Here is an 18,182-nt window from a genome sequence, read left to right as displayed (position 1 = left end):
CATCATTCAGGAATCTGATGTTGTAGTTGGCTTGATTACAGTGGCAGCAATATTGTTCTTCCTTCTTGCTACCAAACTTATGTGGATATAGCAAAATGGGTGTGCCATAACCAAGCTGGTGCAGCAGAGCTGTAAGTGCTGCAAAACCATCTTGAGCAGAGACTACTGACGAGAATGCGCATTACCCTGTGTATATATTCAGATTATAGTCCATACTGAAACTCATGCACCCTTATCTTCAAGTCTTGAATGCTGAAGAGAAATTTAGCAGGGGGCTTGTTTAAATCCCCTTGCACATTTTTGTTGAGATGCTGACTTTTAACACAAGCAAAGCTGATACTGGGTGTAGACAAAGTACACTTTGACTGTGGAAGCAGTGTGTCAGATCTAGTAAACCTACCCTAGCCTTCCTGCTTATTTTGCCTGAGCCAGAGGCCAGAAAGCTACATTTGCTGCTTTGTCTGCTGCTGCTGGAGGGCTGACAGTCTCTGTTGGATAACTTTTGTTCTTCAAAAGCAAAAGTCACTACTCCTACACTTAAGGGTGTCTGGAGCAATGAGTCCAGGGATTTAGCTCGCTTCATATTTTCTTTATCACAACTTTTCTCTGCCTTTCCCATGTTGAGTTTAACATGGCCCTTTAAACTAAGAGTGGGGTCCAGCTCTTATCTCCTAATAATGAACCCCTCAGTCTCACACATTTCTAATTCCTCACACTGACAAAAATGTAGGATTTTGCCTGAGTGAAAACTCACACCTGGGATTTAGTCTGTTGTTTTCTTTAATTTTACTGTATTTTACTTCAGAAAGTTCACATAAGAAGTGACACTGAGTTAGCAATACTAAAGACACAACAATAATAGCCTATTCTGAAAGATAAGAGTAAAGGAACACATATTCAGAGTCTGTTTTCATTTGCAGTGGTGCAGCTGTGCTGGCTTTGGAGAGGAAGCAGCAATGCGGCACCCAGCCTCCAGCTGCAGGCTCAGTTCTCTGCTCACAGTCACTCAGGGTTCACTCCCAGCTATGTCTGCTGTCTTCTTGGGATATTGGGACATAACCTCTCAAAAGAAAGTCACACTGTCGCTCTATTTTTAAATTCTCAGAGTTTAGAAGCTGTGGAATGTTCAGTCTTGTACTTGGGCATCTTTGTTCAGTTTATATATCACCTATGAAATTTTCACAAGTAGCCCAAGTCCCATTATTTATGTTACATGGGAGCAGAATAAGCACCCCAGTAATGTATTCACTGAGACTTATAGCTAGACCATATAAGGCAAAAAAATGTGTTTTCCCTGAAACCTGCTTTGGTATTTACTATAAAATGTACCCAGAGCTAAAATCTTTATGCGGTGCATGGATTTTATCACAGAAAACCCTTACGGTTTTAAGGAGGAGAGTGCTGACTAGGCAAAGGATGTGTGAATCCTCATATCATGTCCTTCTCACTGATTCTCTTGTCATCGGCTGCTCTGCCTACAAAAGATATATGTCACTCCTGCTTAGTGCGTTCAAAGACGCCCATCTGGTAGCAGAATTTATCCAGGATTTTATGATGCATGAGTCAAGTACTTTGTGGCCCTTCTCCAGGTACATGTGGGGACAAAATGTTCCCTGAAATGTGAGTTTTCTCACTATAATGGTCTCAGTCACTGTGCACAGCCACATTCAAGCATAAGTATCCAGCAGGGCAGTGGTATGTGTGAAGCTGCTGCCTGGGGGTCTCTCTGTGTGCCAAATGAAAGCAATTTAACATGTAGTGCAACAGGAGAGTTACTGTGGTGGGCAGAGACACAGGGAGCAAGCTGATTGCCTTGTGCCTGCAGTTCAGCAGGGAGAGCAGCTGAATTTTGCTGCACTGGCTTCAAGGTTTCCTATGGGCTTTACTTGCTGGATCATTTTTGTCACATATACTCCCTCCCCTCTTCCCATGCCGACACTTGCATTGGGCACTCCTAGTGCTTTAAGTCCAGACTGATGTGTTTTTGAACCTTCCTTCGTAGCCCTGTGCTAGGGATGAGTTTCCCTGGTGCAAGGGAGATTCTCATCCAATTTCAAGCACTTTGCTGACACAAAGTATCTTAACAGACTAGAGAATCTGATGCAGAAACCTTATAATGTAGCAGAAATATTTGGGTATATTCCAAAGAAACCATTATCACCATTCCCAGAATGCAAGACAGTAGGATTATACAATGCTCAATAATTCTGCACTTCATACATGATGGCATAGTTAGAATACATAAAAAGATTTTAGGGGAGTGGCTTGCTTTTAGGTCTTTAAGTTAGCTGTTAACCAACAAAACTGCTGCTTTAAACAAAGTCCTTTTACAATGCAGGTTTTGAGCATCAAGTTGCAAAGCTCAAAATTATCATCATAAAAAATATGACCCTGAAAACAGGGTCTGGAAGGCAGGAAGGAATCTTCCTTTATAACATGGACGCTAGTAAAAGAGACCTGAAATTGCCTATTGTCACAGCTTTAATAATAACACTGGCTGCTTTGGCAGGCTTTAAAGACTGGACTGCACTATAAAACCTAAAAATGTCCTGGACTTGGAGTTGTTTACACAAAATATGAGGAGATATTAAGTTACAGAGCTGGGGGTTGGAAGAGATGGCTTTAAAACCATCCTCCGTGTACTGACGTCATGTGGAAGCCAGCTGCTGGGATGATGCTGAACGGAACTGTTTTTCAGTTTGCAAAAGTTGCGGACTTATTCAAAGAGAGTTGCAAATGCTGCCACGGTTGGAAGGTTGTGTCTTGCTCAACTTTCTCGTTTCTTTTAAAGATCAAGATCTGCAGAACTGGATCCCAGCTAGCTATGCATTTCATTGCTTTCACTGCTGTTTAGAAATGGAATGAAAGACTTCTAAGGGATTTCATATTCCATGAAAGGTATGGTTACAGTTTATTTTAAATCAGTGGTTTGAACATACAGCTAAGATTAAAAAAGAAAGCAAATTACTCATGTGGAAAACAGTTATTTAAACATCTCTCTAGTGTTATTTGTATGTAATGTGGTGCTCATGTATGTTATATATAGTCTTTATTCTTAGAGAAAGACTCTTCATTAGTACAGTAGTTTCTTCAGAGCAGGCGCAGATATATCAGCAGAAGAGGGATGACAGGTAGCGTGAGCATTCGAATATATCTTTCTCTTTCATTATTTCTCTTTCTTTCCCACCCTCCCGTTTTTCTCTTATTTCTTTCTTTCTTTCTTTTTCTTTCTTTCTTTCTTTTTCTTTCTTTCTTTCTTTCTTTATTTCTTTCTTTCTTTCTTTTTCTTTCTTTCTTTCTTTCTTTCTTTCTTTCTTTCTTTCTTTCTTTCTTTCTTTCTTTCTTTCTTTCTTTCTTTCTTTCTTTCTTTCTTTCTTTCTTTCTTTCTCGCTCTTTCTCTCTCTTTCTTTCTCTCTCTTTCTCTCTCTCTCTTTCTCTCTTTCTCTTTCTCTCTTTCTCTCTCTTTCTCTCTCTCTCTCTCTCAGTCTCTCAGTCTCTCTTTCTCTCTCTCTTTCTCTCTTTCTCTCTTCTTTTTCTCTTTCTTTTTTTCTCTTTCTTTCTCTTCCTTTCTCTCTCTTTCACTTTCTCACTCTTCTTTTTATGTATAAAGTCCACAATATTGTGACACATGGCACACTTTTATAATTTAACAAATACATAAATGTATTATTTCCTTAATCATCTAAACCACAGCACTTTATTAGAAATATAAGCTAGTAGCTTTTTTCCCCCATAAAATCAAGGGAAGATTCATGTATCTGAATGGTTGTACACATCCAGTCTAATTGATCTCTATATAATATTTCAGCTCATGTCACCACAGATTATTTTCAGAAGTTAATAGAGGCCGGTTGCAAACTATTTTGCATTTTTAATATGTGCATAGGAAAGGCATGGGAAGGACATGGGAGAATAATAATACTAACATCAAATAGTTGCTTAAAACATTTTTTGCTTGACAAAAGGAAGAGCCAAAGGAAAAGTTGAGGGAAAATGCAACTGATGTAGATAAAATTGATTATTTGCTTGAACCTGATTGCTGTAATGAGCTTCTGACCTTGTCTAGGACATGCAGAAAGTGCCAATACTGCAAGAGCAGAGTACTGTTCTGATCTGCACAGCAAATTATAATGTGGCATTTTGCATCTCTTTGGGTTGCTTAACCCATGTGAAATACCCATGGGGACATCTTGATGGACTATACAGGCAGAGGGTATACTAGCAGGATGACAAATTGGATTTTATTGCTAATAGGGAAAAAAAGCAAACAAAAATCTTCCCCCCCAAAGCGTCCCCTCAAAAAAACCAAACCAAACCAAAATAAAACCCCAAAACCAAAAACAACACCAAAGAAAAAAAAGGGGAAAAAAAGTCATAGAAATGAGAGTTAAACACTCTGAGGAATTTATCCACTGTACAACAGCACCAAACTTGTATAGTCATCCAGCTGCTAACATCAATAACATGAGTTTTCTTCTCAGAATGTCAAGAGGAAATTGGAGAAGCATAAGAAGCAACACAAGCTTTTTGTGGGCATTAGAGCTACAAGTGACTATCTGTAATTTCTGTAACTAACCTTTTCCAAGACCTGATTTTATTCTAATGGTCTCCAATCTGTTTTTATAATCAGAGTCCCATATGAAGCAACTTGGAAATTGTTAAGATGAATGTAAACATAGCAATAGTAGTTCCCAGCACTAAGAAACCACTAGGGGCCTTTTCAATGCTGTATGCATGTTTAAAGGGAATACATATTGTATATATATTTTTTTATACGTGTAAAAAAATATGCTATATAGTATTGACTTTCTAGTAGTGTGTTGCTGATTGAAGCATGGTCATTGTTACTAACAGTGCACTAGCAGAATCATCATTTGTTAAAGTTGTTGACATATTGTGTCTGCCTGTCTTGTTCACGACTTTACAGCATTTGTAAGGTTTTTATTTCTTTCTGAAACACATTTGAAGGATTCTAGTGGAGCAAAGAGTCGACTTTTGTTTATTTCTTAGAGATGTCTTGAAAGGTTATAGAGACATAAATGTAGAAAAAAAAGGGCAAATGACTGTACTAAATATTGCAACCTAAAAAAAAGCACAGAGAGAAAATACTGAAATGGTTTTAAAGTTCATTAGCAGTAGATGTTTAGATTACATAGGTCACAAGTGCAGTGGAATTTTTTTGTAAGTTGTTAGTTGTTTTTCATCAACACTTTATGAAAGCCTGGCACAAAGCTGAAATGTTGGACTGGAGAGGTGCAGTCTTTGTAGCCTAGCTGCTTTCCCTAAGAAACCATGAGCAAACCAGTGCTTCATTCCTTTTGTGATATGCTGCTCTTAGTTTCAGGGGGGTTATGTTTTTATAAAGCTGTCCTGTATGTTTTCAGGCAGGTAGAAGAAGGGTCTGAAATCTGTTGTACATAGTTGAGGGACAGATTTCTATTTCAGACCTCCAGGGCAGGTGTCAGTCAGATTTTGAAAAAGAGTCAGATTTTGAAAGAGTAAACTCCAGTACCATGTTATATGGTGACATGGTTATCACCATCGTGAAGCAGGCTGACAAAGATGTTGGAAGAATAGTCAGCTTGTTCTTGAAGACCTCCATCCAAAATTGCTTGGGGTAGCCCATTTTGCCAACCCAGAATTAGGATTGGCCCATGATGGTTGTCGGTTGAGAGGTGCTTTAGCAGGTCTTCTTATGACCCACTGGGCTTCAGCTGAGCTCTTCTGCTTACTTGTTCATGAAGGAAGCTGACTTCAAGTTTGGCATCAGCTGCCCAGTCAGCTGAAATTATGCAGACACTGGTAAGCAGATGACACAGTAGCCACAGCTGAATCAACAAGACTTGTCCAATAAAATACAGGATGGGGAAGACATTTATGGGAAGCTCAAGAATTAATTTTTACTAAATCAAAAAAATATGAATGATAAAATGGGCAGTTCTGCGGATTGGCAACCACAGACCATTAGTCAGGGAAATGAACAAATTCCACAGAGGTAAACTAGGTTTACTCCTAGTTAATTCTCTGATAATTCATTTGTCTGCTCATACTCTTGGTTTCTGACAGGAGACCAAAGCATTGCAGAGGCATTTTGTGACTAGAACTGGATTCCATGTCCACCTAACACAACAGCTGGCTTTGAGAGCCAAAGTCAACAAACTCAAGTATCAATATGTGTATACCAGCCATTGTACCATAGGAGCCGTCATGAATAAATGAGTGTTATTTTGGCCTTGCTGGCATAGTAAATGTGCTGGTGGAGTTCTTGCTGTAAAGCCTAAGACAGCAAGAGGAGCACCAGGCCTATAAAATCTATAACTGTTCTGCTTCAAAGCCAGATAAGCAGATCCAAAATATTTCCTATAAAATATACATATTTAGTGATTCTACTGGTAATTTTTAATCCACAGGTACTAAAGACTTCTGAAGAAGGGCTAATTAGTTAAATATTCTGAGGAAGGTTTTGAACTAGACTTGAGAATATTTTCTTGTTTTTCCTGTGCTGGTCCTAGATCTAGCATTTTTAGATTTAGATTTGTACATTCAAAATATGTGAACTTTTCATAGTGACCTATAGTCTTTTATGTAGTAGAATGATGCTTTATACTCTATGTGCTTATTACCTGTTATTAGCTTTCCTGTCCTGTTTTCCTTTATATATTCTAAAACATTCATGTAGCCATGAGATTTATCTGCATGTATCAAGTTTACAGTCTTCAATTGCCAAAAGAATGTCACAGTCCTTGTTGTGCTACATGCATGTGTGAAAGGGGTGCATGAGCAAACATGTTCCCTTTACACTTGCAGTTGTCTCTTGAACAAATGTAAAAATAGCTTTGACCCTCAAGGGCAGATGTTGCAGGATCCCAAGGTTCTGAAGTGCCATTCAGTATCACACAGACTCGAATATTGCTGAAAACAGATTTAAAGTGAAAAGTAATGCAAAGTGGCTACCATACAGAGCTCGCTGTAGCTGATGTTGCTGAATTCTGTTGTACTGCACGTGGATCCCTTCTCCCCATTCGAGATTGGGCCTCTCTGCCCTTGTCTTCCTATTGTATAACACTTGGTTTGTTCCAGTCATGCTCCAGATATGTATCATGCAGTTGTATGATGCTATTTCCTGCAAGCACATTTCAGTTAATAATTTGGGAGGGTTTGCTTGATTCTTTTTTTCCCTGCAAGTCAGAATCAAACACAAGTAAGGTTTATTCTGATAAACTTCCAGGAAACATTCAGGGAAGAAAGAGAAAAAGCAGAGCTATCTTCTTGCTGTTAAACATACTGTAACCATGGACCTGAGTAAACAGCTGGAGAATACTGAGAGGAACTGGAATAAAGAGAAGATGGAATTGCTGGAGAGATTTGACAATGAAAGGAAAGAATGGGAATGTCAATGGAAGGTTATGCAGAAGAAAATAGAAGAGGTACTTTAAAAAAAAAACTCTGAACACTAATATTTTCACTTGGGATGAAGCGATTGGGGGATGCTTTTTTTTTTTTAGATTCTATTTGTCATTTGTCACTGGAAGTTTCTAATAGCTGATGGTAAGACACAATGCCAGGTGCTCAGCACTATTTGCGATTGCTCATTTAATAATCATAAATATGAAGCGGGAGGTTAAATGTTGCTTTGTGTGAAGTCTGCTATGATGTTTGCTGTATGTGCTGCTGCCATTTCTCTGGGCATAAGCCACGCTGCTCATATCTTACAAGCTTTTTTTCAAGTACACACTGAACAATTGCATATATGGTGTTTAGGAAAATGCGTATTTAGTAGCAAAAACTCTAGGTGTCATAATTCTCTGGCAAAAATGGATTAGATATCACAGGTCTTCTGGGGTAAATGGTAATACTAAAAAGGAGATCATACATTAAATACTGCATGATGCAGAATCATTCTGGCTGGAACCTGCTCCATTTATAGACAGCTTTCAGTAGAGAAAACAGTTACACTAAATACCATGAAAGTCCTGACACCATGTGTGTTTATGGGTACTGACACTCACTCCTTGCCATTTGTAATGCATGTCCTTCCAGATATAGTTATGGTAATTATTTATTACTTTTTTATTCCCAAATTGTCCCTGTGGCAGATCTGTCTGGCATTCTGTAGTGCATAAACTGAATCTGCCTTGGCAACATATAGAAGCAGGTTTTTTCACCACTAAGCTTTCCACATTTTTCATTCTAATATACACATGGAGTAGTTTTCCTTGCTCTCTGCCAACACCATCCTGTGGCTGAGTAACACAGGAATGTATGGCAGAGATTGCTCACATGAAAGTACAAGAATAAAAATTATCAGAGCCAAATGCATTGCAACCATACACTGCCCATTAAACTAGCCTGCAACATAGTTCCATAATATCAGCTCTCTTATATTTTACCTGCAGATCTGGCAGATGTCTTTGCCATATTCTGCTTTTGTGTTAGGACATTTCTATGCAGTCTTATCTAATTTCACTGTTGAGGTGAGAGTCCTTCAAAAGTTAGTGATGCAATCTACATGTTTAGTTGAATTTCAGTTGGTTAGATATATGAGCTGCTGTGGAATGACAGTAATGTGTTGTGAAAAGGTATTTTGGCTATTGACAGTACTGATAATGGCAGCAAAGACCATGTTTTTTCAATTTTTTTTATTAGTATATGGACTAAGAAAGCATGACAGAGACAGAAAAAGAGATAAAGAATGGATTTTGGCTAAGAAGAAGAGAATGAAGCAAATCACTGGGTTCTACAGGACCAGACAAAACTACAGATGTTTCCCCAAGCTTATTGGTACCTAAGGTCACCTCCTAAATTGTGGCTATAGCCCTTGATTTTAGTTGCCTGATGTTTCTTCACCAAAAGCCACATGGCTGGAGAAAAGGGGAGATACCTTTTAAATGCCATCATCTGCAGAAGGATTTCCTCAATAAAACTTGTGCTACCTTTTCAGCTTGTGGTTTTTATTTGGTAGTTTTATCTAGTCCCCCCAAACCTAACTTAATTCCTGGATTACTCCAGGAAGACTTATGTGATTTACAAGATGATATTGTTATGATGTGGTATCCTTCCTTCTTACTGCTATGCTTAATCCGTATGAGGCCTTCATTCCTTGGAAATGACAAAATTCAGCCCTCAGGTTCCATGTGCAGCTGGGCTTGGGACTGAAATCTGAAAGCCCAGGATGAGGTCAAGTGTCAGCTCTCTGAACATGAGAATACTTCTAATCCACAGCACTACTCATGAAATGGCCTCATGTTCTTCCTGTTGTTATTCTTCACTGTCCTTCCAAAAGCTGTTGTGATGGCCTTGTTCACTGTGAGAAAGCAGGCAGATGGCTGTTCAGAGGTGCCTGCTCTGTGCTTTCTTCAGAAAAGCAAGTTAAGAATGAATGTTTATAAAGAGCCATGGGATTCTTGGCACTGGAAATGGTATTGTAAGCAAAAGAGGTTTTTATGATGTTGCTGTTTTTTCTAATTTATAATTTATCACAGTTCCCTAGTTTGAAATTGCTGGGTGACAGGAATTAACACCTTTTCATTTACTAATGAAACCACTGCATCTCAGTGGATAGCATGAAAGAAGATAAGGTGACAGCACGTTGCCAGATTCTGGCAATTCTGCAGTACTGATTTATATCTTGAGTCATAGGGGAGGATTACACTTGACTGAGAACTAGAAGAGTCTGCACTAGTGCAGATGACACTGTATGTAATGAGAATTCACTTCCCCTCCTTAAAGTAACATGATTTTCCAGCTGGTAACATAGCCAGAGCCCTCTATCTCCCTCACATTCCTGATCCACCAGATCAGGGATGTGACCACCACAAAGTGCACTGTTATAGCGTCATAAAATCAATTTTTACTAACACATGTACAAATCTTTCCACTTGGTATTTGTCTACTGAGTGAAACATCATTCAAAACAGTATATGGATATATTCTTTTACCATGAAGTTCATCACAGTACCATGATTTAATAGAAGGTTCTGTTGTTTCTTCAGCTTTACCAGGAGGTAAAACTTAGAAGGGAGAGCAATATGAACATCCATGATAATAATACGATTCAGAGCAAGATGCTGCAGCTGTCCTTGCATTCCCCTACTTTGGAAGAGAGTGACACAGTGGAGCTGAACTATCAACACAATGTTGCAAATGACAGGATGGAAAAAGGAAGTTTGCTCAGTAAAACAGGACATGAATGTAAAGAACCCAGAGCCAAGAGCAGAAGCAGTACTCTGTTAACAGACAATCTGGCGTTTGAGAATTGTCACAAACCTGAAGACAGCCTCAGCATCAAAACTTCCAAGAAAAATGCCAAGAATCATATTGGTGATCTCAATGTAGTAAGTAAAGTATGGGCATGTCTTGGTTACAAGGGTGAGGAAAATACTGCAATTTTTTGCCTCCGGGGGTAGCCTAGAGAACTGATCTCCCACATCTTAGCTTTTCACCAAGGCAGTCTCTACTTCCTCCTTGGTTTGCTATTGATGAGTGTTTGTCACTGTTCAAATGTGTTAATAGCATGCTCTTTGCCTCCATTTATAACCTGGGGTCATTTTTTGTAATCTTTGTGCTGCTTTCCTCTGCTGTGAGTCTTAAATGCAAGTGACCACAAGTTTCAAAATAATTCTGGAGATACCATTTTAAAGGCTTATATTAAAGGACTGTTTTTATATTTATAAAGGCTCTCAAAGAACTTGCCAGAGTCAGTGAAGAATTATGCAGCTATCAAGAGGAAATCCGAAAGAAGTCGAACCACAGAAGGTACAAACATATTTGGACCCTAATTAGAGGAAGAAAATTAATAACGAGACTCTCCTTCTGTTCCCTTTGAGGGAGTGGTTGCCGTTGAGTTTACTAGGAGTTGGGCAGCTCCTGTACTCCTAGTGTTTCAGTGCTCAGTAAAATATATTCAAAAGAAATAAACTGAAATATGATACGGGCACATTTTACTAGCAAAATGGAGTGTATCTGTAGAACTACAAAATTAATTTATTATTTATACCAGATTAAATTGTACTTGTTTCTAATGGGTATATAAAGGATTGGGAAAGTGAACACATACTTCTGTCTGCCCTGGTACATTTCCATGTAGTTCTATACAACACTGTATGGGTTGGTTAGGCTGGGAGATTTCTTACATTAAGCTTGTATCTAGCCTTAAGTGTGGGTGATGTGGCAGGAACTGACAATCCAAGAGTGTAAAGAAGGCAAGAAAAAGAACAACCACCATACATTTGTTCTAATGGAAAGATGGTAAACCAGATCCTGAAAAGTACAACAAATTAATATTCCTTCATCTGTTAAAATTTCAATGTTCATAGTCTTCCTTTAACAAGCTAAACACCAGTCTTCCTCTTGAGTTGTGCAGAAATTCTCAGAAGGTAAAACTGAAAGCATGGTGTGACAGGGTGCACACCATGAAAGAGATTAAGAAAGGCTGTGTCTCAGCTATGCTGAGACCTCATGGAAGCCTGCATCATGCCAGGTTCTTCTCAGATATTCCGAAAGAGCAGAGGGGCTTCTTATACCCCCCCATGCAACCAGCTGGCTGTCTATCACTAACTTATTATTGTAGCTGGGTTAGTGTTTCTGTCTTTAAAGCTAATAAATTCATATCTGATGCATAGTTTCTAAATCCTGGCTAGAAAAAAGTGATTTTTTAACAGATCTCAGAAGACACATTTGTACTACCATGTATAATGTTAGGAAACCTATACAAAGGATGCACTATGGTCCAGAGCTTTCTTTATTCAGTTCATAGTCAGGTAGACTCTCACTGAAGTCATTAGAACTCACAAGGTTCCACTGTTCCTACTGTAGGATAGGTAAGAAAACAAGCAATCACCTATAAAGGTTCAGAAAAAAAAAAAAGATAAAGGAATACAAGATTCCTTTTGTTGAGCTTTCTTTAAATTCTTCAGGTATGTTTCAAATACAATGCTGGGTGTATCAGCTGCAGTAAAACTGCTCCCAGATCTTTAAGTTAAACCAATTTCTCACAGGGAGAATTAATCCATGCTGAGGTCCCCTGGGAGAATAACCTTATTGCTCATCCCTAAAACACCTCTCCTTTTATTTCCAGAATGAAGTCACTTCCTTTCCTGGGGGAATTTCAGGAAACCCAAAATACAGTTATTCTGCCTGAGATGAACCATGTGTCCAGCAATGAATCACAGAATTCAGTTGCTTTTGAAACAGAGGAACATAATAATAGGAAGAATCTGATGAGCTCCACGAAGGCTTTGAAGGATATGTCTTATGGTGGTCTTACTGGTGATAAACAAACAGACTTCAGATCTTGGCAAAAGAAAGAAGCTCCACCAGTTCCTCCACGGAGCACTTCTCGGCACCTAACAAACTCACTTTCTGCACTTGTACAGCTTTCTGAAGCATCAATAAGAGATACAGGCATCAAAAGCAATTGCAAGACTCAGGACTGTAGGAGTGGAGGAAAACTGATGAATCCTTCACCTATAAACCAGAATGAAACCGCAGAAGCCTTTGCAAGTGAAGGGCAGGCTGTGAAAGGTCCCGTGATAGCAACTGCTGCAATACCTGTAACCAAAAATGAGTGCAGTGTGCCAACGAGTTTCTGCCACAACACATGGGCATATGATGTGGGCAAACTTGGAAAAGACAATAGAAGTGAACCTTCCCCACTGTCAGCCCAGAAGAGTTGTTCAGATGGAAATGTGGCCCAAAACAACAAGATGCACCAGAAACAAAATCCCAGGTCTCACAGCAGCCCTTATTACAGTAATGGGGTTTATGCCCCTGCTACCCTGCACAATGACGTTTTGGAAGATTCTAGGTATACTCCAGGAAAGACCCAAAGAAATGAAACTTTAGCAGCAAAGATTGATGAGTTTAACCGAACTGTATTTCACACAGATAAATGTAACAATGCTTTGCAAGCAAACCAGGTGCCTCAAGCAGCATCAGAAGATCACAAACCCTGCAGCCCACTGCGTGACTCTGCAGGGACAGAAACCATAAATACCTCTTGTGTTTCAAATCCCAAATTATCTGCAGCAAAGGAGCAAGAGACTGGCAACCCTAGCAAAGCTGTCAGAACAGCAGGGCAACAAAAGCAAATAAATGGACTTCCAAATACTAGTGGTTATAGGCACATGCTTCACGAGCATGACTGGAGACCAAGTAATTTATCCGGTCGCCCGCGTTCAGCTGACTCAAGGTCAAACTATGGAGTTGTTGAAAAGCTTTTGAAAAACTATGAAAAATCAACAGTGACTTCTCCGTGTAGTGCAAAATGCTGCAAAGAGCAGTGGACACAGGCAAATTCTGAATTCACTGGTGGGGATTGTGAGACATTGAGTCAGTATTTAGAAATCCTCCAGATTGAGCAAGGAAAGCAAGAATTTCCAAGGAATTCAGCCAGGCATATTGGGCAGCAAGTCAAGCAAGGAAAAGAGAGGCAGAAGTTACGAGAGGTAAGGTTCAAAAAAATTGCAAGAACAAAATAGTTCAGTTTCATACCAAACTTTAGATTCTAAAGTGAGGCAGGGTAAGAAGATATTGTAAATAATTACATTGAAATAGACAAGTTAGGCCAGGATCTGGGTGAATCAGGAGTATTTCCTCTGAATATAATAGAACTGTGGGAGGACAGAAGCTTGAAAGTAAGAATGATCAGTGAAGATGTGTGCCAGATTCTGATCTCTGCTGCCATTGTGTAAAGCAAGATTTTAACTGCAGTGCGGTTATTTAAGGATTGAACTAGTGAGAACTGCAGTCAGGTTTTAACTCCCTCCCTCCTGCCTTTAGCTGATGAGTTATTTCATAAACCTTCCCAAAAGGCTTAAGCACACTTGGCCATATCAAAATGCTAGATGGCTTAGATAGCATTCTTCAGCATCCAGGGTGCTTCTTGGTTCAGGATTTCCTTGGAACTGCCTATGAAAAAGCATACTGTAGTTCCATAAAGTTTCTAGTAATAAAATTACCTCTCACTTAAAAACAGGAGAGTATGGCATGACTAATTAATTGGGCTGAATTTTATTTGCAAAAGCTTAGAAATACTGCCTTTGCCAACGTTCTTTCTTAATGGAAAGAGAAACAGAAGATTTTGAACATACACTGTAAATTGCAGGTTCTGTAAAAGGCCACAGAGAAAGAAAAGTAATTTTTCCTGAAATGCTCCTTGGCCAATAAACACAGATATGTCCTTTAGCATCTCAGAAAAGAGAAATCAAATGTGTTCTGAGCTGAGAAACCTATATGGGTTCAGACTGTCAGCTGATTTCTTTAAACTGTCACAAATTCACAGGCTTCAGTGGAGCTATGTGGATTTTAAACAGCTGAGAATCTTACCATGCAGATTTCCTTCTGCATGTCTTTCTCACAGCCTTGCAGTGATACAACATCTTGCTTAGCAGATCTTTACTACAGCACAGAAAGAAAAAAACCATGAAGCTTCTCTTTTTTATCCAATGAACTTTTAATAGGAAAACAAATTTTCATCAATGAAATGTAGAGAAGAAATAATGACTGCATAATCACTGAGTTTACATTGATATAAGCCCAGAATAACTTTACTGAACCAATTGGATTTTATTCTCCATAGGCTCACAGTTTATATTGTCATTTCTATTTGTACAAACTAGGTGTAAAATATTGCCTGATTAGGGGATACCATTTTAGGTCCAGCAGAATTCGTGCCACAAAAGATGCAAAGAACTACACACAGCATGAGGCATTTGGTTTATTTTCATTTTTTCCAATTTGCATCACTGTAGCTGCGATCAAAAGCTGTTGGTTTCCCTGTGTATATAAGGCTCTGCATGTAGGCATGACACTGCATTAATACTTAAACATTATGAATTAGTTACCAAGTGTAAACAGCTTCATATTGCACTAACAGAAACAGAGTTCTTAACACAATGTGACTGCTGAAATGGCAACTACAAAAAATACATAAAAAGTATGTAGAACATACTCTGGTAATGTAAGATGGCATTCTGACTTCTACATTTAGAACAGTGTACAACGTCTATTGACAAAAACTTAAGTGAATGTCAGTTTTGTCTTACATTCAGATTTTATACCTTTCCTTGTGTCTGACACTTGTCTCCATACATTTTAAACCGCAGACGATGTGAGAATCCCTATACATAGAAATAGCTGTTCTTTTGCATTCTGCACATTACTGTGCTCCTTTTAATAGCTTCAGACCACCTGTTCTGAGGTCACCCCAAATGTCTTCCTACATTCCTGCTGCATTCCACAAAAGCCGTAACTTGTTAAAGCAAGGAATTGCCTTTGTGTTCTAGATCTCTGTGCCAGCTAAGTGTTCAAGCGGGAAGGGTTTTTCCCGGCCTGCTCGGCCAGCAAATCGACGCTTACCTTCCAGATGGGCATCCAGATCACCATCAGCACCACCTGCTGTGAGAAGAACGACATATAACTGCTCTATCTCTTTTCGGTCAGAGACCTCAGTAGTCTGAACACAGAGCTGGGGTGGATGGTGTTGTGAAAGCTCTACGCCTCATTGTAACTGGTAACTGTGTTTGATATATGTTATAGCAACCAGTTCTACACTGTTGTAACCTGTCCAAGAATGACCCCCACAACATGCCGGACAAAGCGTTTTGAATCTTAGATCACCATCACCATGGTCTTCAGTGTTTTTATTGAGACAAAATAACTATAGCCCTGTTTTTTTTGTTTTTTTTTTTTGTAATAGCTCACGAGGAATTTCTTTTAAATAGCATCTTCCTTAGTTTGCCAATCAATTTTGAGTTGAAACAATGTATAGTGCTGTATATTCTGACTCTTCTGCAAACAGCAGAACGTAAAGCTGTATGCATGATCATGTGTTCGTAGGTGCATGTGTTGGACTAGGAAGTATACAAGTCTGTGTTTAGAAGAGACAAACTGTGCTAGTGTTGACATTGAAATTACAACCTATATGCCTACATATATATATACTTTGTGTTTATTTTAAAAAGTTTGAAATATACAGTCCTGATGACATTTATATTTTGTATATCTTTTACATAGGCTCACAGGTGTGGTATTTAATGTACAAAACCTAAATATGCATTTTTGTGATTGGTTGCAGCGATAATGCCTTGCACAATACGTATCTGAAGCAGACTAGCTCGACTAATATGTCAGTCATGCTTCATGGCATCCTTGTTCAGTTTTCTAACCCTTATGATGCTAGGTCAAAATACCCACACATATTTTCTGAATTAAAATAATATATAATTTGTAATACATTAGCCTTTTTCAGCACCAGAGGCATTTCTGAAGTTCCGATCTCTTTAAAAACTTAAATGTGCCATTATATATAGCATACTGTAAACACTTCGGGTTTCAACTAGTGTAACATACAATTAAGGAAGGGAAGAAAAGGGTTGTATATGCTCAATTCGTGAAACTTATTTTTCCTTCTAGCATTATACTTTGAGGTTTGGCAAAGTCAGATAGCAATGGGCTTGTTTACCTTCATCAGAGCAGGAGAACAAGGACCGTTGTTACCAGTACTGAAGCCACACTCTTTTTTGACTCTTTTCCTAGACTAGAGTGCCTGAGCCCCTTGCTAATTTACTGCTCCCAGGCTGACTCATGGCAGTCAGTTACAAAGTTTACTTGCACTCTGGCAGCAAGCTGCACCTAGTACGGAAATATTGCATCGAGGTATGATCACAATGGTGCCCGAAATCCTAGACACATGGAGTTGGAAGTTCTGGTTTTTTATGACTTTGTATTATAGGCCATCTGAATGATGAGCACAGAGCCTGGTTTGTTCCTTCCCTGGCTTGTGAAAGAAATATGGATGCTATCCAGACTCTTGCTGAACTTTTCAGAAAGACAGTCAATTTTTTTCCCTAGGCTGTTGCTGGATGAATTGTGTAGTAATGATGATAAATGTTACCTTTAAACAGCATGTCTAGGTTAAAAGGAGTAAAGAGGCACTTTATCGTCAGCCTGGTCTTGTCCTGCAACTTTTCTTCTTCTCCTGGAGAAACATACTGTGATGAAAGGAATTTAAAAAATCACCCCAGGATCCATTAATGTGCACATCTTCTTATGTGACTGTAAAAAGGATTTCAGAGAGAGTGTAGGCTTTTGTCCTAGTGAATTGTGTATGTGGCAATATAGGGAAAATTAATTGTGCTTAATTTGATAGTAATCTATTGTCCTACTCCAGTCATGTTGAGAATCCACACCTTTTTCCTTCCTTTTAGGGTCTTATTCTTCTTTCCTCTGTATAACTTTGATTTTACAGAGAGAGAAAACAGGAGGCTATGTGTTCTGAGCAATATAGCCTGTATGGTAGCAACGGTAACTCTTCAGGCATGCCAATACTGGAGCGAGCAGGCATTAGAGCCATAAATACCACCATCATGCCACTGAGGCTGCCTGCATGAGAAAATCATGCCCAGAGTAATTTTCCCAATTTAGGTTCTGGTCCTTTCCAGGTGTGAGTGGTGGGAAAAATCCCACAGCAATATATGAAGGCTTCAGACAGATCAACAATTCATCAAATTTTTCTCAGGCATTATTGCAAAGTTATTAATGGAAAAGATGAAAGGACAGAAAATCTTGAAGAAAATCTTGAAGAAAATTTATACAGTTTGGATAGAGGCAAAAATCTGTGTGCCTGAGTGAAAAATCAAGAGTACTATAAATTTGCCAGTTTGCCCTAATTTATAGATTGCACTCCATTAACTTCCTTAGAACTAGAAAAATTAAAGATGATTCACAGTGAATTTGGAACATGGCTTAAGATTGTAGATAACTGTGGAAATGAGCAAGCCAAAATGCCTTGCAAATTGACCTTTTGAATGCCTAAATATCTGAGCATCTTTAAATGCCAAAGGCTGATGAAAGGGTAATATGACAAAATCGTAAAACAATATGGTTCTTAATTTCAGTCATAGTTGACTGCAATAAAACTTCTTTAAATTACCTTCATGGTAAAGCTAAGCAGTTTTGTTCTGAAAAATGGTGGTGCACTTATGTTTGAAGTATGCAGCTATGAAAATGTTTCCCTTGATTAGTCAATGAAAGTGTTTCTTTAGTTCCCTTCAGTTTTTTTCATCGCCTTTGATATATATCGCATTGTTGAATACCAGAGAAAGGATCAAAGATCTACAACATTCCCTGTGTAAGTTTAATGAACAGAAGGTTTTTGAAATAAACTAATAGGTCAAGGACAA

General features: G+C 38.7%; 1 protein-coding gene across 1 annotated transcript in view; it reads left to right on the top strand.

The window, feature by feature from the left end:
- Positions 1-18,182, top strand: part of KIAA0408 (KIAA0408 ortholog) — a 23,259-nt gene extending 5,077 nt beyond the window's left edge. Inside the window, exons 2-7 of the mRNA XM_031054005.2 lie at positions 2,792-2,898; positions 7,229-7,427; positions 9,993-10,334; positions 10,676-10,755; positions 12,077-13,445; positions 15,285-18,182. Coding sequence (XP_030909865.2) covers positions 7,293-7,427; positions 9,993-10,334; positions 10,676-10,755; positions 12,077-13,445; positions 15,285-15,458 — 2,100 coding nt within the window. The 5' untranslated portion in view covers positions 2,792-2,898; positions 7,229-7,292 and the 3' untranslated portion in view covers positions 15,459-18,182. The remainder of the gene's footprint in view (positions 1-2,791; positions 2,899-7,228; positions 7,428-9,992; positions 10,335-10,675; positions 10,756-12,076; positions 13,446-15,284) is intronic.

Source organism: Melopsittacus undulatus, chromosome 3, assembly GCF_012275295.1.
Source record: "Melopsittacus undulatus isolate bMelUnd1 chromosome 3, bMelUnd1.mat.Z, whole genome shotgun sequence".
Classification (NCBI taxonomy): domain Eukaryota; kingdom Metazoa; phylum Chordata; class Aves; order Psittaciformes; family Psittaculidae; genus Melopsittacus; species Melopsittacus undulatus.
Note: the sequence above shows the minus strand (reverse complement) of the source record. Positions and strands in the feature narration are given on the sequence as shown.